At 55.9% G+C, this 27,577-nt stretch overlaps 2 protein-coding genes across 10 annotated transcripts in view; both read right to left on the bottom strand.

Moving 5' to 3' along the window:
* TPD52L2 (TPD52 like 2) overlaps nt 1-18,111 on the bottom strand; it is a 28,808-nt gene extending 10,697 nt beyond the window's left edge. For 5 of the 9 annotated variants that reach the window (XM_034952141.3, XM_008962296.5, XM_034952142.3 and 2 more), the window contains exons 1-4: nt 16,545-18,111; nt 12,481-12,626; nt 8,101-8,249; nt 6,052-6,111 (exon numbers count right to left, since the gene is read on the bottom strand). In XM_034952141.3, coding sequence (XP_034808032.1) covers nt 6,052-6,111; nt 8,101-8,249; nt 12,481-12,626; nt 16,545-16,563 — 374 coding nt within the window. In that variant the 5' untranslated portion in view covers nt 16,564-18,111. The remainder of the gene's footprint in view (nt 1-6,051; nt 6,112-8,100; nt 8,250-12,480; nt 12,627-16,544) is intronic. The other 4 variants (XM_034952143.3, XM_034952144.3, XM_034952146.3 and 1 more) reach the window with 1 other exon arrangement.
* Nucleotides 16,670-22,204, bottom strand: ABHD16B (abhydrolase domain containing 16B). Its single transcript, XM_063601168.1, has one exon. The coding sequence runs from the start codon at nt 20,384-20,386 to the stop codon at nt 18,977-18,979; it is 1,410 nt and encodes a 469-aa protein (XP_063457238.1). The 5' UTR covers nt 20,387-22,204; the 3' UTR covers nt 16,670-18,976.
* Nucleotides 22,205-27,577: the final 5,373 nt, after the last annotated feature.

The following is a 27,577-nucleotide window of genomic DNA, read 5'->3' as shown; positions in this document are numbered from 1 at the left end:
CCATAAACACAAAACACAGCAGACTCTGATGTAACAAAGTCCAAAATGCAAACCCACAGCCACCTTATCACGGCTCCTCCCTCCGTGAAGCCAGGGAACTCGAGGCTGAATGGAGACGGGCTCCCAGGACCATCTCGGCGTTACCAGTGCCAACCTGGAGAGCTGGCAAACCCAGCCAAGACCTGAGTGGCATCTGGGATGACTGGCGCCAGAGAAGGCACAGGCTCCTCCTGCTCCCACTGGCGGCACCAGGTCCCAACGATGGGCCTTCCGGAGCCCTTACTCACAGGCCCTCCCACCACTCCCTGCAGAAAGCCCGTGTGAGCTGAGTGCTACTACTCTCCAGCCCCCAAACAGTTGACAAGAGTGTGTGACCCACCAAGTGTGCCCTGGCAGCGCATCCCAGCGCAGCTCTCTCATGCCCGCCCCCGGCCCAAGGCCTACCAGAGGATGCACTTTCTTTCTTTTTTTTTTTTTGAGACAAAGTCTCGCTCTGTCACTCAGGCTGGGGGGCAGTGGTGCAATTTCAGCTCACTACAACCTCCGCCTCCGGGTTCAAGAGATTCTCCTGCCTCAGCGTCCCAAGTAGCTGGGATTACAGGCACCCACCACCACGCCCTGCTAATTTTGTCTTTTTAGTACAGATAGCGTTTCACCATGTTGGCCAGGCTGGTCTTGAACTCCTGACCTCAGGTGATCCACCCGCCTCGGCCTCCCGCAGTGCTGGGATGACAGGTGTGAGCCACCGCGCCCAGCCCGCTGGGATGACAGGTGTGAGCCACCGTGCCCAGCCCAGAGGATGCACTTTCCCATCCAGGCTCCGTGCAGCTGGAATCATGGCTGTTTTTAAATTTTTTCTTCTTTTATTAATAAAACACCAGTTATAAGTAACTAATGACCTGCTACATTTAGTTTCAAAAACACAAATTCTTTTTTTTTTTTTTTGAGACGGAGTCTTGCTCTGTAGCCCAGGCTGGAGTGCAGCAGCACCATCTCGGCTCACTGCAAGCTCTGCCTCACGGGTTCACGCCATTCTCCTGCCTCAGCCTCCTGACTAGCTGGGACTACAGGTGCCTGCCACCACATCCGGCTAATTTTTTTGTATTTTTGGTACAGACGGAGTTTCACTGTGTTAGCCAGGATGGTCTCGATCTCCTGACCTCGTGATCCACCTGCCTCAGCCTCCAAAAGTGTTGGGATTACAGGTGTGAGCCACCGTGCCCAGCCCAAAAATACAAATTCTGAAGACATCTTTAACCTTGATTTTCCCTGAAATAACAAATGCATAAAACCATGTGAACATTCTGTGGTTCGCTGAAGCAAAGTCACCTGCAGCAGAGGATTCTAAAGCGCTCACAGCACCTGCATTTGTGCCCTAAGAGTGGGGATGGGGAAGCTGCACCTGCATTTGTGCCTAAAGAGTGGGGATGGGGAAGCTGCACCTGCATTTGTGCCCTAAGAGTGGGGATGGGGAAGCTGCACCTGCATTTGTGCCCTTAGAGTGGGGATGGGAAAGCTGCACCTGCATTTGTGCCCAAAGAGTGGGGATGGGGAAGCTGCACCTGCATTTGTGCCTAAAGAGTGGGGATGGGAAAGCTGCACCTGCATTTGTGCCCTAAGAGTGGGGATGGGGAAGCTGCACCTGCATTTGTGCCTAAAGAGTGGGGATGGGGAAGCTGCACCTGCATTTGTGCCCTAAGAGTGGGGATGGGGAAGCTGCACCTGCATTTGTGCCCTTAGAGTGGGGATGGGAAAGCTGCACCTGCATTTGTGCCCAAAGAGTGGGGATGGGGAAGCTGCACCTGCATTTGTGCCTAAAGAGTGGGGATGGGGAAGCTGCACCTGCATTTGTGCCCTAAGAGTGGGGATGGGAAAGCTGCACCTGCATTTGTGCCTAAAGAGTGGGGATGGGGAAGCTGCACCTGCATTTGTGCCCTAAGAGTGGGGATGGGAAAGCTGCACCTGCATTTGTGCCCTAAGAGTGGGGATGGGGAAGCTGCACCTGCATTTGTGCCTAAAGAGTGGGGATGGGAAAGCTGCACCTGCATTTGTGCCCTAAGAGTGGGGATGGGGAAGCTGCACCTGCATTTGTGCCTAAAGAGTGGGGATGGGGAAGCTGCACCTGCATTTGTGCCTAAAGAGTGGGGATGGGAAAGCTGCACCTGCATTTGTGCCCTAAGAGTGGGGATGGGGAAACCGAAGTTGGAGAGAAAACAACTGCCTGTGCCCGGCCTTCGGAATGAGATGTGGGGTTCTGAGCGTGACCTGTGGGTGGGTAAGTACCACCCACACAAGGAGGATCGGAATGAGATGCGGGTCCTGAGCGTGACCTGTGGGTGGGTAAATGCCACCCACACAAGGAGGAGGGTCCTGAGGGACCCTCAGGACCCAATGACCACTGGCCACTGACACCAGGTGCCACTGTGATCAGTCCCTGCTGTGCCATAAACCACACTCAAGCCCCTGGGGGCCCCTCAGCCCTCAGCATTGCTCGGGTGTGGAAATGAGGGGGTCACAAGGGAACCTCCTCTAGAAACAGGAACCTCCAAACTGGGACGGCCCTGGAAACAACGGGCATCACCTGCACAGCCTGAGGCCACCACCAGCGCCTCCCTGGCCTTCTCTTCCTACAGCAGGTCCCTGCCCAACAGCTGTGGCTCTGACCTCTCCCTTCCCCTTCTCAGTCCCATCCTGGGCCTCCAAGGTGGCGGCAGCAGCTGTGAGGCCCCCTTCCAAGGCTCACAGCGCTGCAGGCCTGTTCTGAGAGCCTCAAACACACAGGCACACACATTCCTCAGTGGACCAGAAGGCTGGGTTGTTATTACTCCATGACAGATGGGGAAGCTGAGCCCGGGAGGAAGGGGCAGGGGTCAGAGCCAGCATCTGCACCCAATAACTAGCTTCAGCTCTCCTTGAGAGCACCGGGCCGGGCAACCCCAGCCAGCACCCATTTGGGAGTTCCTAAGACCTTCTAGGAAGAGAGCGCTGGACAGACAGCGGTTTCGTCCCACTGCCAGTGAGCTGTCCCCTGGGCAGCACAGGGCATCTGGGGGACATCCTTGCACTCCCCCTCTCCTGAGTCTGTCTCTGGGGGCTGCCCCCACTCCCACTCAGGATGGACAAGTGATCCAGGCCTGGCCAGAGCACACCACCTCCAAGGCCACAGCCATTAGTCCAGGGAGACCCATATGGGGCCACACTGTTGGGCTGCAGCAGTGGGGGCAGGGACTTCTCTGCCAGGTGAGTGCTCCCACCTCCCTGTTTGGTTGATGCTACCTTGAGTCGTGCTTTCTGTCACCTGCAACCAAAACAACTCCAAGTGAACCAGCTCATAACTGCAGGATCTATATGATGCCCCTCTCAGCACTGAGGTTTTTAGTTACCTCTGCCTATAAATAGAATGCAACAGGCAATTGTTTCACCACTCGCAGAACACAGCTGCTCTCGCATTCAGACATGACCCACTGAGAACGTGGCCGCATTGCAGCCTCATGGGGCCAGGCACCGGCGCTATCCTCCACCCACTGGCCACGTTCTCCTTCCCGTCCATCCTCCAGGGCGCCAATGGCTGAAAGGATCTACAAACATGTGAGTCAGGATGCAGGGAGCTTTTACTGCCTTCCCCTGCAGAGCTCTGGGCGGTGGAGGTACATCTACAGCCCATCTCCTGAAGCTGACTAGGAGAGGCACCAGCCAGGAAGAGCACGCGCCATGGCCACATCCTCAGGCCCCACCTCCCAAGCCGCATCCCTTCCGTCTGGGCTGTCCCGGCAGAAACCACCGCCCTAGGCCTGGGCCGTCCCGGCAGAAACCACCGCCCTCGGCCTGGGCCGTCCCGGCAGAAACCATCGCCCTCGGCCTGGGCCTTCCCACCAGAAACCATCGCCCTCGGCCTGGGCCTTCCCACCAGAAACCATCGCCCTCGGCCTGGGCCTTCCCACCAGAAACCATCGCCCTGGGCCGTCCCGGCAGAAACCATCGCCCTCGGCCTGGGCCTTCCCACCAGAAACCATCGCCCTCGGCCTGGGCCGTCCCAGCAGAAACCATCGCCCTCAGCCTGGGCCTTCCCGGCAGAAACGCTTCCACTCTGGAACCGTCAGTTGACAGCTCTCCCCACAGAACTCAGGGGAATGGCCTCAGCCAGGTGATGCACTGGCCATATGCTTCCATGCTGAGCCACAGGTTTCTCCAGAGGGGTCGGGACGCTGAGTGTTGTAATAAGCTCTCTAAAACACTATTTATTTGAAATAGGATCCTGGCAGCTTTATGTCAGTTGGTTTTACAAAACAGCACTGAAGTCTCCTAAGACTATTTTCAGACTGAGTCTGCACTGTGCGTCCGCCTGATGCCCAAACTGCAAGGATGACCGTCACTGTCCCAACCTAGGAACCATCTGCTGCCCAGCAAAGTCACTGTTCAACAGCCCAAGACACAGCCCACCAGGGTCCCTAGAACACCCTGCTCAAGCCGGGTGCAGTGGGTCACGCCTGTCATCCCAGCACTTTGGGAGGCCGAGATGGGCGGATCACTAGGTCAGGAGATCGAAACCATCCTGGGTAACACCATGAAACCCCGTCTCTACTAAAAATACAAAAAATTAGCCGGGCGTGGTGGTGGGCGCCTGTAATCCCAGCACTTTGGGAGGCTGAGGCAGGCGGATCACGAGGTCAGGAGATTGAGACCATCCTGGCTGACATGGTGAAACCCTGTCTCTACTAAAAATACAAAAAATTAGCCAGGCGTGGTGGCGGGCGCCTGTAGTCCCAGCTACTGGGGAGGCTGAGGCAGGAGAATGGTGTGAACCCGGGAGGCGGAGCTTGCAGTGAGCCCAGATGGCGCCACTGCACTCCAGCCTGGGCGACAGAACGAGACGTTGTCTCAAAAAACAAACAAACAAACAAACAAAAAAAACCCAGGGCAACATGCCATGAACCACCCGGGTCCCCAGAGCACCCAGATGTACAGCTGGCTGCTGTAGCCATGCCCACAAACCGCCCGGGTCCCTGGAATACCCAGGGCAACATGCCATGAACCGCCCGGGTCCCCAGAGCACCCAGATGTACAGCTGGCTGCTGTAGCCATGCCCACGAACCGCCCGGGTCCCTGGAATACCTGGGGCAACATGCCGAGAACCGCCCGGGGTTCCTGACACCAGCCTCCCACCGTGACACCAGACGCAAAGGCTCCATGTGCACACAGTGCCAGCCTGGTCCCCCAGGACCTTCAAGACAAGCTCGGCAGCAACCGCTTCCTTTCAGACCAACATGGGAGGACTTTCTGCCCATGTTCTGTGGCAACGATTACAGCGCTTCCTTTTAAATAACAGATGAAAAAATCCCACAGAGACTATTTAAAAATATTCCCCTCCTCAGTTTAAAGATGTTATAATCAGATCAGAGCACAAGTACATGAAGTGCTATTATCTAGTTTAAGGATCTCCAAATATTAGGAGTCACTCTGAACAACACCACTGACACACACATACAAAACTATCCACACTTGATCCACACTGGCTGATGCTCTGACAATGCAGTGCCTCCCAGATCGTGAGGATTTCAAATTTCCACCAGCATATCCTACACCATGCCCTCCACTCAAGAACTACCCCTAAAGGAGGAAAGGAATTCTGAGAACCCAACAGCTGGAGCTAAGCAGGGAAAAGGGTTAGGGTTAGAACAAACAAAAATTCGCCACCAACAAACCCAGGCCAAGTGGTGTTGTCCAGCTTGTGCACTGCCGGAAGCCAAGGAGCTCTATTAGTTAGAGATATAGCCAGGACCAGTGCAGGCCTCTTACATAAGGGACGCATATCAGGCAGAGGGGAGTTTTAAGTGTGGTCAGGTGGCTGAGTGAGTTTCTCTCAGCTACTATTCCCTGTTCCACAAAAGTTTAAAGGATAGTTTACCTGAGAGAAGAAAAGTTATAGGAAGAAAAAATAGCCAGCAAATACCAAAGCAAGCTTTGTGCCAAGTGTGCACAGCCCCCTTCCCCGACTGAGTGTCAGGAGGCGGAGAGGAGGAAGGAGGAGGTGCTGATGATACAGGCACTCACAGGTCTGACTGGGTCACTTTCTCATTCCACTCTCCAAGTTTCTCAGAAGTTTTCACATAGCTAAAAACAGAAAGTCTACAGTGAATTATTTAGAAGAACAATTTTAACTCAGGCATCAAACTGCAGGTGAAGTTCCAGGGAAGACAGAGAGGCACCAGCTGGCAGGAACATCAACTCCACAGACGGCCCAAAAATGGGGTCCACTGCCTCAACCAGGCCCTGTGCAGGCCCCAGGCCGCCAGGTGAGCTGTGGGTATAGCGGAACTGATGTTCCCTTTTCTGTCACCTGGCAGTAGCCCCTGGTCTCTCGCTAGGAGATTCTTGGGCAACAGCACTGCTGTGGGGGACTGGAAGGGCACAGCCCACAGCTCCAAAACACCCTTGGGATTCAAAACTTACGACGTCCTAGGACAAAAACATGGGCCTCTCATATGTGAGATTTATGAAACGTGAACTGTTCTGTCTTTCTGTAGGAACATGGCTTCTGGGAAACATTCCACAGCCACCCCAACCTTGAAGGGTATGTTTCAGAGAAGCCACGTGGACAGGGCCAAGTGAGAAAGCAGCACTCCCCAAATTCAGAGCTGAGCGACATCTGGGACAGGTGTCCCAGGGTTATAGGACCACGACGTCACGTAGGACCACGTCGTCATCGGGGAGGGTCAGAGTCCCTAGGGTTGTGGGACCATATGGTCCCATATATATATATATATATATATTTTTTTTTTTTTTTTTTTTGAGACAGAGTCTTGCTCCGTCACCCAGGCTGGAGGGCAGTGGCATAATTTTGGCTCACTGCAACCTCCACCTCCCGGGTTAAAGAGATTCTCCTGCCTCAGCCTCCCTAGTAGCCGAGATCACAGGAGCGCACCACCACACCCAGCTAAATTTTTTAATTTCTTAGTAGAGACAGGGTTTCTCCATGTTGGTCAGGCTAGTCTTGAACTCCTAACCTCAAGTGATACACCCGCCTCAGCCTCCCAAAGTGCTGGGATTGTAGGCATGAGCCACCATGCCCGGCCCATATGGCCATATCTGGGTCAGAGGCTGTGACCATGCCACACCCACAACAAGGACCAGAGAAAAACCGCTCTTGCCAAGGACCTGATCAGTGCTCTCTCAAGTCTGGACCCTGAAACACAGTCTTCCTATCATTTTCCACCAGGACAACTAGCCAGTGTGTCTGCCTTTTTAGAACACGTATATAAGACGCATGTGGTGGCTCACACGTGTAATCCCAAGCATTTTAGGAGGCCAAAACAAGAGGATTGCTTGAGCACAGAAATTTGAGACCAGCCTAGGTAACAAAGCAAGACCCTGTCTCTATAAAACGTGAAAAAATTAGCCAGGCATGGTGGCGCACGCCTGTCATCCCAGCTACGAGGGGGGTTGAGTTGGGAGGATTGCTTGAACCCAGGAGGTTGAGGTTGCGGTGAATCATGATTGCGCCACTGCACTCCAGCCTGGGTGACAGAGCGAAACCATCTCAAAAAAGAATAATAATAATAAAAAAAAGGCCAGCGTGGTGGCCAGCACTTTGGGAGGCTGAGGTGGGTGGATCACAAGGTCAGGAGTTCAAGACCAGCCTGGCCAACATGGTGAAACCCCATCTCTACTAAAAACACACACACACACACACACACAAAATCAGCCGGGCGCGGTGGGAGGCGCCTGTAATCCCAGCTATTTGGGAGGCTGAGGCAGGAGAATCGCTTGAACCCGGGGGGCAGAGGTTGCAGCGAGCTAAGATCACGCCACTACACTCCAGCCTGGGCGACAGAGTGAGACTCTGTCTCAAAAAAAATAATAATAAAGTACACAAAAACTTAAAAATAAATAAAACACATGTAGACACCAAGCTTTTTGAACAAACAAGGCACAGTCGCTGGGCCAAGGGCTCAGAGCCTCTCTCTGGATCCTTCCAAACAGGCCACTCAACTCCACGGCTGCAACTCGTCCCTGGGCATGACGACGCCCCCCCACATGCCGGGGCACGTGTGGTGCCCGTTCTCTTCAGCCCCCAGGGGTGCGCCTGGGGCAGGTACCTACGCGCTAGAGACCTGCACGTCATGCCAGCTCCTGGACAGGTTCTGTTTCAGCCCCCCCAGGGTGGAGAGGCCCAGCCTCCTCTTGAGCTCTCCACAGTGCCTCTCCTTGGCTGCCAGGACCTGGCGCAGAGTGACAATTTCCTCTTCCACCTGCAAAGCATGCAGTTGACATGATGAGCCATCACTACTGCAGGAAGTGACTAACATCCTCATGCACAGTGCCACGAGTCACACAAGAACTTTCCGCTTACCAAAGCATTAACTCGTCCTAGGAATAACAGCATCTACAGCAGACATCTGATTTTTGGGTTTTGGTTTTGTTTTTTTTTTGAGATGGAGTTTCGCTCGTCGCCCAGGCTCGAGTGCAATGGCACGACCTCGGCTCACCGCAACCTCTGCCTTTCAGGTTCAAGTGATTCTCCTGCCTCAGCCTCCCAAGTAGCTGGGATTACAGGCGTGTGCCACCCTGCCCGGCTAACTTTGTATTTTTAGTAGAGATGGGGTTTCACCATGTTGGTCAGGCTCGTCTCGAACTCCCAACCTCAGGTGATCCTCCCACCTCAGCCTCCCAAAGTGCTGGGATTACAGGCGTGAGCCACCGCGCCCAGCCAGCAGACATTTGTTTTTATCTGGTACTAGGAACTTGACTCCAGGGAACTGTCCCATGCCCCACAACTAAATGGTTCTGGGAGAGCTACCAATCACCATGTCCATTTGTGGTCATGAGGAATGGCCCAGGATGACCATGCCAGGCTTGTCCGGGCTCTTTACTGGGACTGGGCATGGTATTAAAAAGGTGAAGACCGGCCGGGCGCAGTGGCGCATGCCTGTAATCCCAGCACTCTGGGAGGCCAAGGCGGGCGGATCACGAGGTCAGGAGATCGAGACCATCCTGGCTAACACAGTTAACACAGCGAAACCCTGTCTCTACTAAAAAATACAAAAAATTAGCCAGGCATGGTGGCGGGCACCTGTAGTCCCAGCTACTCGGGAGGCTGAGGCAGGAGAATGGTGTGAATCCAGGAGGCAGAGCTTGCGGTGAGCCAAGATTGTGCCGCTGCACTCCAGCCTGGGTGACAGAGCGAGACTCCATCTCAAAAAAAAAAAAAAAAAAAAAAACGGTGAATACCCTGGCCGGGCACAGTGGCTCACGCCTGTAATCCCAGCACTTTGTGAGGCCAAGGCAGGCGGATTATCTGAGGTCAGGAGTTTGAGACCAGGCTGGCCAACATGACAAAACCTCGTCTCTACTAAAAATACAAAAATTAGCCAGGTATGGTGGTGCACGCCTGTAACCCCAGCTACTCAGGAGGCTGAGGCAGGAAAACTGTTTGAACCCAGGAGACAGAGGTTGCAGTGAGCCGAGATCATGCCACTGCACTCCAGCCTAGGTGACAGACCGAGACTGTTTCAAAAACAAACAAACAAACAAAAAACAGTGAGGATCCTTTTCCCTCAGGGCTCTCAGTCTGGGCTTGGACAATAGAAGCTGGAACTGTTGGCAGCCGGGCACCGTCTGCACTCATAGAATTCCATATGCAGGGAGGAGGAGGCAGATGGACAGTGACACAGGTGACAGAAAAAAACACCCTTAAGAAAACACTTGTGTTCCTGAGGTCAGTTCCAAACCTTGGCAAGAGTCAGTTACACGAATCAAAAGGTACATTATCTTTTGTGCTTAACGTAGTTAGAACTGAGCAACAGAAAGATTCCTGATCATGAAGACTTGAACTTTCTCAGGTCTTTAAAAAAAAAAAAAAAAAAAAAAAAGAACATGACCTCTGAAAGGGGCATCATTCAAAGCTTTACCACTTTAGAATGAGTTCTCAGTATCTTCAGCTCATATATGACTAGCTTCTCTTTAAAAATTCTCTTTCTTGGCCGGGCAGGATGGCTCACGCCTGTAATCCCAGCACTTTGGGAGGCCGAGGCGGGCAGATCACCTGAGGTCAGGAGTCCGAGACCAGCCTGACCAATATGATGAAAGGCCATCTCTACCAAAAATACAAAAATTAGCCAGGCGTGGTGGCATGCACCTGTAACCCCAGGTACTCGGGAGGCTGAGGCAGGAGAATCACTTGAACCTGGGAGGCAGAGGCTGCAGTGAGCCAAGATCGCACCATTCCACTCCAGCCTGGGCAACAAGAGCAAAAAGTCTCAAAAAAAAAAAAAAAAAAAAAACTTTCTTGCGTGTAATCCCAGCACTATGGGAGGCTGAGGCAGGCAGATTACCTGAGGTCTGGAGTTCGAGACCAACCTGGCCAACGTGGTGAAACTCCGTCTCTACTAAAAATACAAAAATTAGCCAGGCATGGTGCTGTGCGCCTGTAATCCCAGCTACTCGGGAGGCTGAGGCAAGAGAATCACTTCAACTCAGGAGGTGGAGGCTGCAGTGAGCCCAGATCACGCCACTGCACTCCAGCCTGGGCGACAGAGTGAGACTCCGTCCTCAAAAAAAAAAAAATTCTCTTTCTTGGCTGGGCACAGCGGCTCGCATTTGTAATCCTAGCACTTCGGGAGGCTGAGCCAGGTGGAGCTCTTGAGACTGGGAGTTCGGGACCAGCCTGGCCAACATGGTGAAACTCTGTCTCTACTAAAAATACAAAAATTAGCCAGGTGTGGTGGCAGGCGTCTGTAATCCCACCTACTTGAGAGGCTGAGGCATGAAAATCACTTGAACCAGGGAGGCAGAGGCTCCAGTGAGCTGAGATCATGCCACTGCACTCTAGCCTGGGCGACAGAGCAAGACTCTGTCTCAAGAAAAACAACAAAAAAAAGCAATACAGAACTTCACCTTGTGGGGGCCGGGCACAGTGGCTCACACCTGTAATCCCAGCACTCTGGGAGGCCAAGGTGGGTGGATCACAAGATCAGGAGTTTGAGATCAGCCTGGCCAACATGGTGAAACTCTGTCTCTACTAAAAATACGAAAATTAGATGGGCAGGGAGGCACGTGCCTATAATCCCAGATATTCGGGAGGCTGAGGCAGGAGAATCGCTTCAACCTGGGAGGCGGAGATTGCAGCGAGCCGAGATCACACCATTGCACTCCAGCCTGGGCGACAGGGCGAGACTCTGTCTCCAAAAAAAAAAAACAAACCCCATCTCGACTAAAAACACAAAAAAATTAGCCGGGTGTGGTGGTGGGCGCCTGTAGTCCCAGCTACTCAGGAGGCTGAGGCAGGAGAATGGCGTGAACCCGGGTGTTGGAGGTTGCAGTGAGCCGAGATTGCGCCACTGCAGTCCAGCCTGGGCGGCAGAGACTCCGACTCAAAAAAAAAAACAAAAAAACAAAACAAAAACTTCACCTTATTGTAATTCAACTCTGAAAAAAACCTTGTGGATTTAGTTTCTAAACTCACATATTCTGAAGTTAAATGGAAAGCAAAGTGTCCTTGGACTTCCTGCTACTCTCCTTTAATCTTCTAGGCTAGAAATAGCTGTGTGATGTCCTCAGGATCTGAAACCTGGTCCTCAGACTCAGCGGCACAACCAACCTTACTCAGACCTAGGCCTGGACCCAGATTCTGGAATTAAACCACATCACAGGGTGAAAAGAAAACTCTTGGCAGTTGGTTTGACTAAAAATTATGGTTGGAGGCTTTTGTTCTTAATTCCTACATTACTCTTAAGGGACTCTCACTTAAAGAAGATCACATAAATACTTTTTAGAAAAGAAGTTTTTGTTTTGTTTTTGAGACAGGGTCTCGCCCTGTCACCCAGGCTGCTGTGCAGGATGCAATCACAGCTCACTGAAGCCTTGACCTCCTGGCCTCAAGCAATCCTCTCACCTCAGCCTCCTGAGTAGCTGGGACTACAGGCACATGCCACCACACCTGGCTAATTTTTGGGGGTAGAGACAAGGTCTCACTGTGTTGCCCAGGCTGCTCTCAAACTCCTGGGCTCAAGTGATCTTCCCACCTTACCACCCTGTCCTCCTAAGGCGCTGGAATTACAGGCATGAGCCACTGCATCCAGCCAAAATAAATATGTTTAAAAGAAAACTTAAGATCCAAGACAAGAAAGATTCATGGGGTCTTAAAAATGATCATCAAGTGTTAATTCCAACAGAGACACTCCCAGTAGATGGCTGCTCAGAGGCGGTTCATGTGTGAACACTCCTCAGGGAGCACTTAGGAAGGGCCAGGCACAGAGGTATGGGAAGGGAGTCATGCCCTGTCTCCACTGCCAGGTGGCTCTGAGTCCAGTGCATGGAGCTGGGCACATACAAAGAGAACCCCGTTATCAGTCGGAACACAGAGCAGGGTAGGTGACCACCCAGGGCAATTCCTCCCGAGCATGGCCAGTACCCTGGCCTCTCACTAATCCAAGAGGGCCTTAACTCCAATTCACCCCAGGACAGACAGCCAAGCCACAGCACCTTGGTAAGCTCAGCCCTGAGCTCCTCCTCCTCAGCCTCTGTCAGACCCTCAACAGCAGGAGTCCGGGCAGCCACACCTGTGTCGACAGGAACATCCGTCATGGAGTCAGACAGCAGACCTTTGTTAGGAGAATTCAGGTTGATATCTGCCAGAGACAAAATGAGGCCACAAAGTGTCAAATAAGTTAGTTCCAAGTAAATACGGTAGAGGTCTCTAGCAGGACAAAAGCACAGGTGGGAGTGGGTGAGACCCTGGAGACTAACACCTCTTCTCTGAAAGGTCTGTGAGGACAGCATGGGCAGTAGACGAGGGCAGCCACACCTCAGGCCACCTGAGCTGAAAGGCCAATGCCACTTGTGCTGCTTCAGGGCACGACAAATGCCGGCCCAAGGCAGCCAAACCCGAATTCTGGCTTCCCAGTGAGAATACTATCTTCAGAGGCAGGAAACCCTTGCTACAGAGAAAGCAGCTCAATCTAACAGAACTTCCACCTTTTTTTTTTTTGATGGAGTCTCACTCTGCCTCCCAAGCTGGAGTGCAATGGTGCGATCTCAGCTCACTGCAACCTCCGTCTCCCGGGTTCAAGTGATTCTCCTGTCTCAGCCTTCGAGTAGCTGGGATTACAGGCGCACGCCACCACGCTGGCTATTTTTGTATTTTCAGTAGAGACGGGGTTTCGTCATGTCGGCCAGGCTGGTCTCCAATTCCCGACCTCGGGTGATCTGCCCGCCTTGGCCTCCCAAAGTGTTGGGATTACAGGTGTGAGCCACCGTACCCTGACAAATTTCCACTTTTTTTAAAAAAAGGAACCTCATATGGTTAATATACACAATAAGCATCACTTTCCTCTCAACACATCTGACAGCGCACATGCTAAAATTACGTACTAGGAGCACATGCTGCTCATTCAGCTCCTTCAGGGAGTCAGCAAAACAAAATTCCCTTTACTTACCTCCCGATTCTCATCCCACTGCCAGAAGGCCGCCAGCAGGCAGAGAGGTGCAGAGCAGTGTGCTGCCGCCACACACCTCAACTACACCCAGATCACATTCAAATTCCTGCAGCCACTGTTTTTTCTTCATGTCAAATGCATCTTCCTGACTACCCTAAAAGTCTACAAGATTTCACATAAGGAAAAAGTCTATTTCGATTCTCTCCAAATCCAAGCACATGACTATTGTAACACTTTCCCTGTTGACCAAAACATTCTGAAAAGAAACAGGCTTACTGCCGGGCGCAGTGGCTCATGCCTATAATCCCAGCACTTTTGGAGGCCGAGGCAGGTGGATCACATGAGGTCAGGAGTTCGAGACCAGCTTGACCAAAATGGTGAAACCCCGTCTCTACTAAAAATACAAAATTAGTTAGCGTGGTGGCACGCGCCTGTAGTTCCCAGCTACTTGGGAGGCTGAGGCAGGAGAATCACTTGAACCCGGGAGATTACAGGTGTTGAGCCACCACGCCCGGCCAAAAAAAAATTCTTTAAAAAAAAAAAAAAAAAAAAAGAAAAACTGGTCGGGCGGGGTGGCTCATGCCGGTAATCCCAGCACTTTGGGAGGCTGAGGCGGGCGGATCACCTGAGGTCAGGAGTTCAAGACCAGCCTGGCCAATATGGTGAAACCCCGTCTCTTTTTTTTTTGAGACTGTCTCAAAAAAAAAAAAAAGAAAAGAAAAAGAAAAAAAAACTATGCCTTTTAAAAGACAACACAAAGAAACCAGATTAAATGCACTTAACAAAGATACTCTTCTTAAAAGCTGGCTGCATCTCACTCCCTTCAAATGTCCCATAGGACCGGAGCCGTGTGCACTTCCTTGGCGCTCGACAAACGCTTACTAAACGAAGCGTATCCACTTTTTTATCCACTGATTCTCTTTTTTTTTTTTTTTTTTTTTAGACGAGTCTTACTCTGTCGCCCAGGCTGGAGTGCAGTGGCACGATCTCCGCTCACTGCAACCTCCACCTCCTGGGTTCAATCGATTCTCCTGCCTCAGCCTCCCAAGTAGCTGGGACTACAGGAGCACACCACCATGCCCGGCTAATTTTTTTATTTTTAGTAGAGACGGGGTTTTGGCACGTTGGTCAGGCTGGTCTCAAACTCCTGACCTCAAGTGAGCCACTGGCCTTGGCCTCCCAATGTGTTAGAATTACAGGCGTAAGCCACCGAGCCCAGCCTTTCTCTTCTATTTAAAAAAAGACAAATGAGGCTGGGCACAATGGCTCACACCTGTAATCCCAGCACTTTTGGAGGCCTAGGCGGGCAGATCACCTGAGGTCAGAAGTTCGAGACCAGCTTGACCAACATGGAGAAACCTCCATCTCTACTAAAAATACAAAATTAGCCGGGCATGGTGGCGCACGCCTGTAATGCCAGCTACATGGGAGGCTGAGGCAGGAGAATCGCTTGAACCCAGAAGGCAGAGGTTGCGGGAAGCCATGATCGCGCCATTGTACTGCAGCGTGGGCAACAAGAGCGAAAATCCGTCTCAAAAAAAAAAAAAAAGTAGAAAGACCAATTAACCTGGCATGGTGCGCCTGTAGTCTTATAGTCCCAGCTACCTGGGAGGTTGACGCAGGAAGATCGCTTGAGCCCAGGAGTTGAAGATTGCAGTAAGCTATGATTGCACCACTGCACTCCAGCCTGGGAGACAGAGAGAGACGCTGTCCTCCAAAATAAAATTTAAAAAAAAAAAAAAAAAAAGGCCAGGCGCCGTGGCTCACGCCTGTAATCCCAGCACTTTGGGAGGCCGAGGTAAGCAGATCACGAGGTCAGGGTATCAAGACCGTCATGGCCAACAGTGAAACCCCGTCTCCACTAAAGATACAAAAAATTAGCCGGGCATGATGGCGGACGCCTGTAGTCCCAGCTAGTTGGGAGGCTGAAGCAGGAGAATGGCAGTGAACCCGGGAGGCGGAGCTTGCAGTGAGCCGAGATCTAGCCACTGCGCTCCAGCCTGGGCGACAGAGTGAGACTCCATCTCAAAAAAACAAAAACAAACAAAACAAAAAACACCCTCCAGAATAATGCAGCACCTAGGAATTATAAAGCTTAATATGTAGCCGGGCACAGTGGCTCACGCCTGTAATCCCAGCACTTTGGGAGGCTGAGGCGGGCGGATCACAAGGTCAAGAGATCGAGACCATGCTGAGCAACATGGTGAAACCCTGCCTCTACTAAAAATACAAAAATTAGCTGGGCCTGGTGGCGCGTGCCTGTAGTCCCAGCTACTCAGGAGGCTGAGGCAGCAGAATCGCTTGAACCCGGGAGGTCGAGGTTGCAATGAGCTGAGATCGCGCCACTGCACTCCAGCCTGGCGTCAGAGCAAGACTCCGTCTCAAAAAAATAAAGAAAGAAAGAAATTTAGCATCCCTCTCTAGAGCCCCAAAATGGAAGGCAGACTTTTATCATCTTCTCAAGATTTTAATCTCCTGGGCTCGCTCCACGCCCCTCAGTGGCCATCTCATACTGCTCTGGGGCGACTGTTCTGGAAACAGGCCTGGTATGCTGGGTGTGCCCCTGACTCACTCCACCCCCTCTCCATGAGGCAACCCCTAAGCAGGCTGAGCTCCGAGCAGAGTTGCTGCCCAAGGGGAGCTCTGCTGAACGCGAAGACCCCTTCTCTGCTCGGGAGCCGCCCTCAACACCTCGGACTGGGTCCAGGGCCAGAGAGCGTGAACCCGAGGGCCCCGCGCAGGGACCGGGGGGTGGCAGAGCAAGCAAGAGCAGGGCACGGGGTGGGCGGCATAAGCGAGACCTGCTGGGAGCGAGAGAACCCAAACTACGGGAGCAACGGCGGGCGCCAGGGAACCACACCTCGGAACGGTCCCAGGGGAGACCAGGAGGGCGGCTGGAGAGAGCCCAGGAAGCGGTCTGGGCCGCGGGCAAAAGACACACACCACGACCATCATAAGCTTCGAGGTCAGTGGCCCGGGAGCTGAAGAGGGGCCGCGGGGTGGGTGAACAGAGACCGAGAGGACAGAGAGTCGCAGACGCGACCCCGGGAGACGGAGAACAACGGGCAGCCTGGGCCCATCTGCGGCGAAGGGGCCGGGCCCGGCAGGTACCTTGGCCGGCGGAGTCCATGTTCGGGCGGCGTCCGGACCGCTGTCGCGGGCGCTATGGGAGCCGAGCGGGCGGCGCCGGGAGAAGCTCGCCGCGTACACACTAGCCAGCGGAACTGCCTCAGCTCCGCGGCGTTTCGTAATCCGCGATGCGACGGCTACTTCCGCCCGGGCACGTGCTCCGCCTTCTTCCCGCCCCCACGAGTGATATCCAATGAGAGCGTCGCTTGGCCCGTCCTGGTTTACCCGACTCAACCTGATAGGCCGAAACTGCGGGCGAACCAGGAAAGGGAGGCGTGGTTCGGCGGGAATCCATTCCAGGTTGACTCCACCAGCGAGAATCACAGGTAGAACGGTCAGAGTAGCGGGAGGACGGGGAAGGTGGGAAGTGGGAGGACCGTCCAACATGGCGCTGTGGAAAGCCAGCGCAGGGCCCCAGGGGATCTTCCGGGGCGGATGCAGCTGCCTAGGAGTGCTGGGGCTCGCGCGCCTCGGCGGCTCAAACTCTGACCCCTTGAGATCCTTTCCAGCCCGACCCCTTACTTTAGGGGTCAGCCTGCCCCCGTAAGTCCTGTTATTTATTGTATTTATATTCTTTTTTTAGTTGGTCCTTTTTTGTTTGTTTGTTTTTGAGACGGAGTTTCACTCTTGTTGCCCAGGCTGGAGTGCAATGGCGCGATCTCAGCTCACTCCAATCTCTGCCCTCCGGGTTCAAGCGATTCTCCAGCCTCAGCCTCCCGAGTAGCTGGAATTACAGGCGCGCGCCAACACGTCCGGCTAATTTTCGTATTTTTAGTAGAGACGGGGGTTTCGCCACGTTGGCCAGGCTGGTCTCGAACTCCTGACCTTAGGTGATCCACCCGCCTCGGCCTCCTAAAATGCTGGGATTACAGGCGTGAGTCACCGCCCCTCACGCCTGGCTAGTTTGTCCTTTTCATGGGGACTTTTTATTGTATGCGGGTTACGCTGAAAAAGATCGCGATTCGTCCCCTCGCCCTGCAGGCGCCGCTGCCGCCTCGCCTCGGGCGTGGACCCTGCGGCTCGGGCCTGCGCGTGTGCACCCCGAGGTTGTCTCACTTCCTGTTCAGGGCGACCAGCGCTGCGCCCTCCCCACTCCACAGATGAGGAAGCTGAGGTTAAAGTCACTTACCCCAGGTCACTCCGCAAGTTGAAGCGCAACCAGGATACTCTGGAACAGGATGCCTGACTTCAGAGGAGAGGCGCGTAACCACCAGGCAACTGGCCCCATGAAAACAAGTCCCACAACTTCCTTTCTTTGGCTCCTACTTGCTCCCGGAAGAAAAGCCTTAAACGGTATTCAAGCCCTTTAGGATCTGATGTCCTAGGACTCCACTCTGGGCTTCCAGCCTGGGGTGGTACTGGTCCCTAGGCATGGAAGCTCCTCCCACTGCCCCTTCCTTCACCCGGCCACCTCCTCCCACAGGTGTCTTCCTGGTACTCTTGCACAGGCCCGAGTCCTTTACCACCACGGCCTTATCCTGCTCTGGTGCTCTCAGTAATGTTTTCTCCATTTGCTGCCTTTCATTCTTTCCAGAGATTCTTGCTCAACCCAACCAGGCCAGCCCAGGGACTAGGGACATGTAGGGACAATAGTCCCTGCTTCAGGCAGTTCAGGGCAGACCACAGAGATGTGACATTACAGACCATTGTGAGCAGAGGCCTTGTCCCATTCTGTGTTGCATCCCTAAGCCAGGAACAAAGTCCAGCCCAGGCCTGGCTCCAGAGGACGCGCAGTAGTATCCTCTGGCCTGTGCAAGTGTATCTGTAGCCTCGCATGCCACCATGTGAGTCTGTAATCTGTCTGTGAATGCCCTGGTGTAGAAGCCAGGAGTTTGGAGGTGGGAGGGAGCCCTACAGAATGATAGCCAGTGTGAACTCCTGGGAATGTCCAGCCACTAAGACCTGCCCACAGCCCTGCCATGCCAATGTCCTCCTTTTCACGGGAGCAGCTTGCACAGACTCTCAGCGCACAGCTGGCATTGTGTTCCCAGGAGCCATCCTGTAACCCAGGCCAGGTGAAGGGCTCCTCCCTGGGACCCCACAGCCCCGTTCCCATCATCCTTTTGTGGTGATCAAGGCACCCATCACACAGTATTGCCATAAACCGGGTCAGGTTAACCTTTCATTCCCTTAGGAGCTGGGTGGGGGCAGCCAAAAGTATTTGTAGGAGGAAGAGAGAAAGGAGGGGACAGAGCAAGGAAGAATGGGAGGACGGTCAGAACGCCCCTGTGAAGGAAGGAGAGCACCAAGTCCCCGTGTTCTGCCTACTGTCCCCCAGACAGCAGATCAGGAGCACCCCGCGCCCCGCCCCCCACCCCCGTCGGCGCCGGCCCCCTGCAATGGTTGGGGGTATGGGAAGGTGAACCAAGAAGGCCAGGAGTTCAAGTGCGTGATCCCCCACTGGGGCATATAGGTTACAGCCGCCAGGGCAACTGAAACTCCTCAGGCTCCAGAGGGCTGAAGTGAGTCGCCTCCACGTTCTTGAGGTGCTTCCGAGCCAGGAACAGTGCGAGGCGCCGGCGCCGCCGCGAGCTCAGGCCCTGGCCCACCAGCCATGGGAAGGCGGGTCCGTGTAGCCCCAGGGCCTCCTCACCCTCCAGCTCCTCTTCGCAGCGTGCACGGTAGGAGCGCAGCAGCGCCAGGCACCAGTCCTCGTCCACGCGGTAGCGTGCATAGAAGGCGGCCTCCTGCGCCAAGCTGCCAGCGCGCAGCCAGCGGGTGACGACGGCGCGGCCCTCTCGCGCCATCACGACGGGGTAGCGGTGCTCCAGCAGGCGCAGCAGCAGCTCATTGCCCCGGTTGCCCTCCACGTCGCCAGGTGACAGGGGGCGCAGGCGGCCCGAAGTGCTGACCACGTCATCCTGCGTGCGTCGGAGCAGCAGCACCGGCCCCGGGTAGCAGCACAGCTGCTCGGCCACGTTGAGGTTGAAGTGCTCGCGCACGGTGCGCACCACCAGCCCCTTCCAACTGTGGGGCATGACCTTCAGCGCCAGCGGCACAAGGTCGTCGAAGGTGGCGTCCAGCACCAGTGCACCCAGCTCCGGGTAGGTCATGGTGGCCCAGGTGGCCGTGAAGCCGCCAACAGACCAGCCGTAGACCACCAGGTGCGCGGGCGGGAAGTGCAGGCGGTGCAGTGCGTACTTGACCACCACGTCCATGGCGTTGGCGTCGTGCTGAGGGAAGGGCACGCCAGTGCTGCTGCCGAAGCCGGGGTGGTTCCAGCCCAGCACGGAGTAGCCGGCCTCGAGCGGTGCAGACAGACAGCCCATCTCGTAGAAGCCCGCGTTGCCTTCGCAGCAGATGACGAGGCGCAGCCCGTGCCCGTGGCTGCCCGGGTGCTGGCGGCGGTCCATGAACATAGTGTCGATCTCGTTGCCGTCACAGGCCACCAGCTTGGCGCGCCGGCCGTGGTAGCGCTCCACGAGGCGCTCTTGGCCCTGCTGCAGCAGCGGCAGAAGCGCGCGCGTCATCAGGGACACGGAGCCGGGGTACACGAGCCAGCGGCCCAGCGAGTGGGCCAGCGCGTAGCTAGCAAGCTGGCCGGGCAGCTCGCGGAGCTGCTGCAAGAGGCATTGCGCCTGGCTGCGCGCCCCACGTGGAGGCCGCCCCAGCGCATCCCCGCCCAGCGTCTCGTCCCGCAGCAACCACACGCCCGCCGCGGCTGCCGCGCAGGTCAGCGCCCGGTGGCTGCTGCTCCGGCCCACGGCGCGCACGTCATCCCAGCGGAAGGCCACGGGCCAGCCGCGGAATGTGTAGGTGTAGCTGGCGGTCAGGTAGATCTTGAACACGTGCACCAGCGCCTTCACGAAGCAGATGACGCACATGAGCGGTGGCCCCAACGCCCAGCCGCTGGGCCGGGATCGCCGCGAGAGGCACAGGGCAGTCTTAGGGGATACCGGCTCCCGGACAGGCCCTGATGGCCTTTGTGACCTGGCCTTCCAGGGCCAAGGGAAGGCTGCATCCTGTTGCTAGGTGATGGGTGCACAAAGGGTTCCCAGAGATGATGAACCCAAGGTTCTGCCCGTCCCCCGCCTTCGCCAAGACCCCACCAGCTAAACGCTCCCAGGCCCAGCTTTCCCACCCATGATTTCAGCAGCTACTGTCTCCCTCTTTCTTCCTTATTTATTTATTAAATTGAGATGGGGTCTCTCTATGCTGCCCAGGCTGGTCTTGAACCCCTGGGCTCAAGCGATCCTCCCGCCTCCACCTCCCACAGTGTTGGGATTACAGGTGTGAGTCCCTGCACCCCGCCTCCACCTCCCACAGTGTTGGGATTACAGGTGTGAGTCCCTGCACCCTGCCTCCACCTCCCACAGTGTTGGGATTACAGGTGTGAGTCCCTGCACCCCGCCTCCCTCTTCCTTAAATTTAAGATGGACAGCCCCAGAGGCCAAAAAGGGACAGCAAGGCCTCCTCTGCCTGTACCAGGCTTGCTGTGGGTCCGGCCCCCATCCCTTCAGGGTCTGCTGGTTTAAACCTCATCTCCCCAGGATGGCCGGGGTCAGAGACAGGGCTGCTGCTGCACCAAAAAGGCGGTATTTGCTCTCGGCCCGGCCCCTCCTCTCCACACCTTCCTTCTTCCGTGCTGACCAGAAACAAGCCCTCTCCTTTTCTGGATCCTCTTTTCACTGGCTGCCAGCAACAGCAGTGACCTTCTCAGGCGGGTCCTGCCTGGCTGGGGTTCCTCTTTCTCACTCCTGGGTCGAGCCCCCACTCCCAGGCTGCGCCTCCCTCTTTTCTGGAGAGGTATGGTGGGTTCCCCTTTTTCTCCTGCCCTGGAAAGGGCCAGCCCACCTGAGGGCAGGGTCGGAAGCCGCCCGCCAGGGGGAGCCCCAGGGAAGGGGGCAGCTCCGGGAACTCAACAGCAACCCAGACCAGAAACAAACATGCTACAATCAGGGAGTTTGGCAAATCCAGCCAGAGCCTCTGAGCCCAGGTACCAGGCCCGCCTGGGACCCCAGCCTTCTGGGGAAGGGGTAGTTTCAGGCTGAAGCACCCCCTCTCTGCTCTCCTGCTCAGCGTCTGGGTTAGAGGCACTGCCTGACCCAAACAGGCCCCGCCCCTAGTTGGGGGAGTCAGCTGCTGCCTTTAGGGGTTGGGGGACAGAAGACAGGGTCCAATTAACAAAGGGAGCGATTTGGGGGGCTATTACCCCCATTCTAGGTTGCCAGATAAAATACAGAATAATATGCCAGTTAAATTGGAATTACAAATAAACAAATACTTTTTGGGTATAAGTATGTTCCAACTACTGCTTGAGACATTATTTTAAAATTGTTTATCTGAAATTCAAATTTAACTGGATATCCTGTTTTTTCTGTTTGTTTGTTTGTTTGTTTGTTTTTGAGACGGAGTCTCACTCTTGTCGCCCAGGCTGGAGTGCAATGATGCAATCTCAGCTCACTGCAACCTCTGCCTCCTGGGTGTTCAAGCAATTCTCCTGCCTCAGCCTCCCAAGTAGCTGGGATTACAGGTGCCCGCCACCATGCCCGGCTAACTTTTTGTACTTTTAGTAGAGATGGGGTTTCACCATGTTGGTCAGGCTGGCCTCTAACTCCTGACCTCAGGTGGATCACCCGCCTCGGCCTCCCAAGGTGCTGGGATTACAGGCAGGAGCCACCGCACCCGGTCTAGATATACCCTGTTTTTAAATTTGTTTTTGTTTTGCTAAATCTGGCAGTCCTACCCCCAGGCACACACACAGTTGAGATCCAAATTTTCCTGGTTATCCAGCTTTGATCTCCGATTGGCTACTGGGCTCATTGGTCAAGGCCTGAGGACAAAGAGGGTGTCTCAGGGTCCACTGGTGCACCTGTCACACCATCCTTTCCACTGGGTCCTGGGCAGCAACAGGAGCCCTGCCCCAGGAGGAAACACACAGGGTACTGCCCCTGCGGCCAAGGGATGGGCAAGGCTTCCCCTGGGGATTGGTGGTTCTGGTCCTGCTCAAGTGTCCACCCCTGACCCTATGGGGAAAGGAGCCTGGTGGATAGGGGTGGGGATGGAAACTTCTGCAGAGGGTGGGAGATGATTCCTTTCCCAGGAGCCTCTTTCATAAACTCAGCGGCTGCCTACTCTAGGCAGGTTGGGGCTGTGGGCCCAAAGGCTACCGGCCCATTTTGTGTGAGACCACAGGAGTGAACCCAGCAGCAGAGCCGAAGTTCTGACAGGGGGTGTCCCTGCCACCTCAGTTCAGATCCTGGCAGCGGCAGGAGTCCTGGAGGACTGTCCACGCAGGATGTTGGATGCACTAAACCTTATTTTGATTCCCCTAAGCAGATCCTGCTTGGAGGAGCCTCGTCCTCCTGGGGGCAGTCTCCCAGCTTGATCTGCTCTGGGACTTGTTTGGAAATGCAGGCTTTTCTTTAGCCAGGCCCACCTGCCCTTAGCTTCCCCCACAACAACCCACCCACACACACACACAGAGCAGGAAGTTCTTGAGAGGAGGAGGGGAGAGCCTGGGACCGGATTCTGAGGGGCAGAGGTCAGCGGGCTGGAGCCGCTGGCCCCCAGGGGTTCCATGCCTCATCCTGTGTCTGGCCCAGCCCCTGACCCCACCAGCCCACGGGAGTCCAAGTGCCCCAGAACCCCCGGCTCTGTTGAGACAGGAAAGCATGTGACAGGAAGGGAGCTGTCCCCTCTCCAGAAGAGCCCCCAGACGACCAGCTGCAGCAGCCATGACCTCTTGTGCCTCCACCGCCATCAGCTCAGGGAAGTGTCCACGAGGTGGAGGTGGGGGCTGTGTCCCTGCTGATCTGTTTGTGGAGGCAACCCCCATCTCCACCCCGGTGCCCTCCAGGCCGACATCTGAGCGTGCACCCCACCCCCACAGGGCCTGCCAGTCTCTGAGCCCTCCACCCCTTGGTTCCCACCCTCCTGCATTGGGCCCTCCTGCACTGGGGCAGGACTCTCCCCCTGGCCAGTCCTGCCAACCCTCCTGCACTGGGGCAGGGGTCTCCCCCTGGCCAGTCCTGCCAACCCTCCTGCACTGGGGCAGGACTCTCCCCCTGGCCAGTTCTGCCAACCCTCCTGCACTGGGGCAGGGCTCTCCCCCTGGCCAGTTCTGCCAACCCTCCTGCACTGAACCCTCCCTGGAGGCCCTTGATTTATGCCAGTGGAGCCTGCAGAGCCAACCTTGGAGAAGGAAGGAGAGGAGAGAGAGAAAACCAGTCCCAGAGGCCAGAGGGGCAGGAACCAGGATCAGAGCCCCTGGCAGAGGGCATCCATCAGGGAGTGAGCCGACCCCAGCAGCCCTGGACTCAGGGAGCAGTGCCCAGGCCTTGGGAAAACTGAGGCTACCCTGGTGGGTGCGGGAGCTGAGTCTGCACAAATGCCTCTGCTCAGGAAATGGGGTGCAGGGAAGGTGGGGGTGGCTTGGAGCCCAAGGACAGGAGGGGATGCTTCCTGGAGGACGCAGGGTCAGGAGAAGGGGCGGAAATGGCCAAGACAGCTGCTGAACATCTGGAGTCACAGAGAATTAATTGCTCAGAGCCCTCAAGGACGGTGGGGTTGGTGGGGGAGTGGCGTACACTGGAGCCCTCTCCGTCCTGGCTCCCTGCAGGGCCTGTGCTCTGGGCCTCTCTCCTGCCCGGGATGAAGGACACCAGTGAGCAGCCCTCCCCAGAGTACCCCCCAACACCTATCCCAGTACACACCCCTGGGGGCCATGCTATGTATATGTGGAGGGCTCACCGTCCTCCCTGCCTACAAGCACTGCCACTGCAGCCTCCGGCCCCCCCACACTGGCATTTGGCTCCTCCCCAGGCCTGTTCCCCGTCTCCTGTGGGAATGAGCCAGGGTCTCTCCAGAATCCTTGACACAGTGCCCTGCATTGTCAGGGGAGGGAGTGGGGACAGCTCCCCACATCAAGGTAAAGTCTGGGTTGGGGTCAAGAGTCCTGCAGGGGCCAGGCCTGGTGGGTCGAGCCTACAGTTCCAACCACTTGGGTGACTGAAGCGGGAGGATTGCTTCAGGCCAGGAGTTCAAGGCTGCAGTCAGCTATGATCGCACTGCTGTACTAAAAAAAAAAAAAAAAAAAAAAAAAAAAAAAAAAAAGTCCTGCTGGCCTGTGTGATGTAGGCTGAATTCTTCTGGGGCGGTCTGCACCATTTCTGCAGACTCCAGTGCAGAAATGGTAGATCGTCCCCTGGGCCCCATACACACACTTTGAAGGGTATGTTCAAGGCCCAGGCTCACCCCGGCTTGGAAGACCCTAGAGCAGGGTCCTTTCTCTCACTGCAATAACCAGTTTTTGATATAAGTGCTCATTTTTGTTATTCGAAATGTAACATTCTCATCATACGCAGTGACGCAGGGATATAAGGCGATTAACCATTCTTTCCACACTCCTCGTAGACATCCAGAGTTGCTAGTCGGGACCGTGTCTTTCTCACCTTCCATTTGCCTACAAACATATACGTACAGAGAGTCTTATCTCGGGGTCTTCTGTCACTGGCTCGTACAGAAACAGACCTGGTGTTCATGTCACTCTGCAGCAGGCTTGCTCTTCTCCGAGGTGTGTCCTGAGCGCCACTGCAGTCTCGCAGCACAGGCCTGCAAATGCCCCCAGGGTTCCTGCCCTGGCACCACTGTGTCCACTTCTGCTGTCGGACACACAGGCTCCAGACCTCTCCCCGCTGCAGACACAGGGCATCGCGCACTTTTGTTCAAGGACCCTGGCCTCTAGGGGCTTTTCTTTTCTTCTTTTCTTTTCTTTTTTTTTTTGAGATGGAGTCTCGCTCTGTCGCCCAGGCTGGAGTGTAGTGGCACGTTCTCAGCTCACTGCAAGCTCCGCCTCCCGAGTTCACGCCATTCTCCTGCCTCAGCCTCCCAAGTAGCTGGGACTACAGGCGCCCGCCACCACGCCTGGCTGATTTTTTGTATTTTTAGTACAGACGGGGTTTCACCGTGTTAGCCAGGATGGTCTCGAGCTCCTGACCTCGTGATCTGCCCACCTTGGCCTCCCAAAGTGTGGGTATTACAGGCGAGAGCCACTGCCCCCGGCCCCAAGGGGGTATTCTTAAAGCCAAGAGCTTTGCCCCAGTTGCTTTTCCACAGGTTGTGGTTGTGTCGCCTGCCAGTCTTTGAGGGAGCTTCTCCGCAGGCTCTTCTGCCACGCCGGCGGCTCCGTGCTTTTCTCTGTATTTTTATTGGTCCCTCTGTGTTGTATATTCAGCAAATACCGATCCCGGCCTCTGACCAGGCCGGCACCAGCAGCCATTCCGCCCCGTGAGGCGATCCGCTCCGGCTTTTCACGCGTTGCCCCTCGGAGACCCTCACCTGGGGGGGCGCGTGGTGACCAGATGGAAACCACGGCCTGGATCTCGGACAGTCAGCCCTGGGTGTGGGTGAGGAGGGGAGAGGACGCTGGGCCTGGACTGGGGGACAAATGGAAAGGGTGGGGGTCCCTTGGCTCTTGGCCCAAGAGCCGGTTTGGTGCTTCCTGGCCCCTGCATTTGGCCTCTCCAGCCTGCATCCCAGGTGGACCAGGGGCCCAGCCCAGAGGGCCTAGGATGTATTTCCCCACAGGAGTCTCTCGTGAGGATTCCGACTCCACCAGGGGCGCCAAGTCCGCGGGAGGCCACAGAGGTTGCCCCTTTTTCCTGGCTCCCCCAAGTCGTGGAACCATCGAAAATCCCTCAGGGCGACGGCGACGGCCCGTGTGCCCCTGCGCCTTCTCCCCTCCCCGTCTCCACCGCACCTGCAGCTCGGGTGGTGGGTGGTGGGGACGGGCGGCAAGCAGGCACAGGCCAGCGGAGTGGTCAGAAGGACTGGAGACCCAGCCCTCCCTCCCTGCGCCCAAAGACCGAGGGAGGCGCGCCCAGCTTGTGTCAGCAGGGGTGGGGTGGTCGCTGGCAGCCAAGTCAAGGTCCTGGTGGGGACCCCGGCGAGCTGGATGCGCAGCCCACCCCCAGCCCTTCCTTCCTGGGGTGCGTGGCTCCCAGCTGCCGGGTGGGTGGGCTGAAAGCCGGCATCTGCTAGGGTCCGGGCGTCTGTGCTGTGAGCTCAGGGACCGGGGCTCCTTCAAGGCCCTAGATCTGGGGGAGCCTCCAGCCCTGCAGCTGGGCTGGGCGGCGGTCCCTGGATGCCTGAGAGTAGAGGAGGAGGGGAGGGGAGGGGAGAGGAGAGCCAGTCCGGGACAGGATGGACAGACTTCGGGCATGCAAGGTCACCGTGAACCTGGGTTCTGGCTGGCAGGAGAGGAGGAAGCTTCGTCCGGGGTCCCCACTGCCCTGCGGCCACAGCTCGGGGAGGAAGCTTCGTCCGGGGCCCCCACTGCCCTGTGGCCACAGCTGGATGGGGGAAGCTTCATCCAGGGTCTCCGCTGCCCTGTGGCCACAGCTGGGGGGAGGGCACAGTTCTTGGGCCGCGCCTCCCCGCACTTCCCTAGCTGGGTCTGAGTGGATCTAGGTTGCAGCCCTGGCGGCTCCTTCTAAATCACTTGTGCAGATTAAAAACGGCAACTGTCCCAGAGCTGACCCCAGGGGACCCTGAAAGCTGCCCCCCGCCCCCCAGGCACTCTCTGTTCTCAGCGTCTGCCGGACTCTGGGGCGGCTGCTTCTAGGTCCCCGCCCCCAATACCTCCGCCCAGGCCGTCCCTGGGGAGCTGGCGCCAGGTCAAGCCCACCACAGCCCGGAGGCCTGGACAGGGAGCCCCTTCTCCTTTATGGCCCCTCCCCTCCCGCCCCCCTTCCAGTTGGAAAGTGGGGAGGAAGGAAGAGAGGAAAGGAGTAAGAAAGAGAGGCTGTCCCGAGGGGTCCCGCAGGGGTGCCCCCACCACAGTTCCTGTCGCTTCTCTGACTGGGACTGACTCCGTGGCCAGGCCACCGAAACCCACAGGCACCAAGCAGAGACGCACGTACCCCTAAAGGTGGCCCCTGCCTCAAGACAGGATCTGGGGGCCAGGAAGGTACCTGGGCCTTTGCCCTGAGCCAACCCAGGAAGGCAGTGGGACGGGCAGCATAGGAGCAGAGGAGGGGCTCTGCCAGGGCCTCCATTACCGCCTTGTGTCTCCC

Source organism: Pan paniscus, chromosome 21 (genome assembly GCF_029289425.2).
Source record: "Pan paniscus chromosome 21, NHGRI_mPanPan1-v2.0_pri, whole genome shotgun sequence".
Classification (NCBI taxonomy): domain Eukaryota; kingdom Metazoa; phylum Chordata; class Mammalia; order Primates; family Hominidae; genus Pan; species Pan paniscus.
The sequence above is the reverse complement of the archived record's forward strand: the minus strand, read 5'-3'. Positions and strand labels throughout refer to the sequence as shown.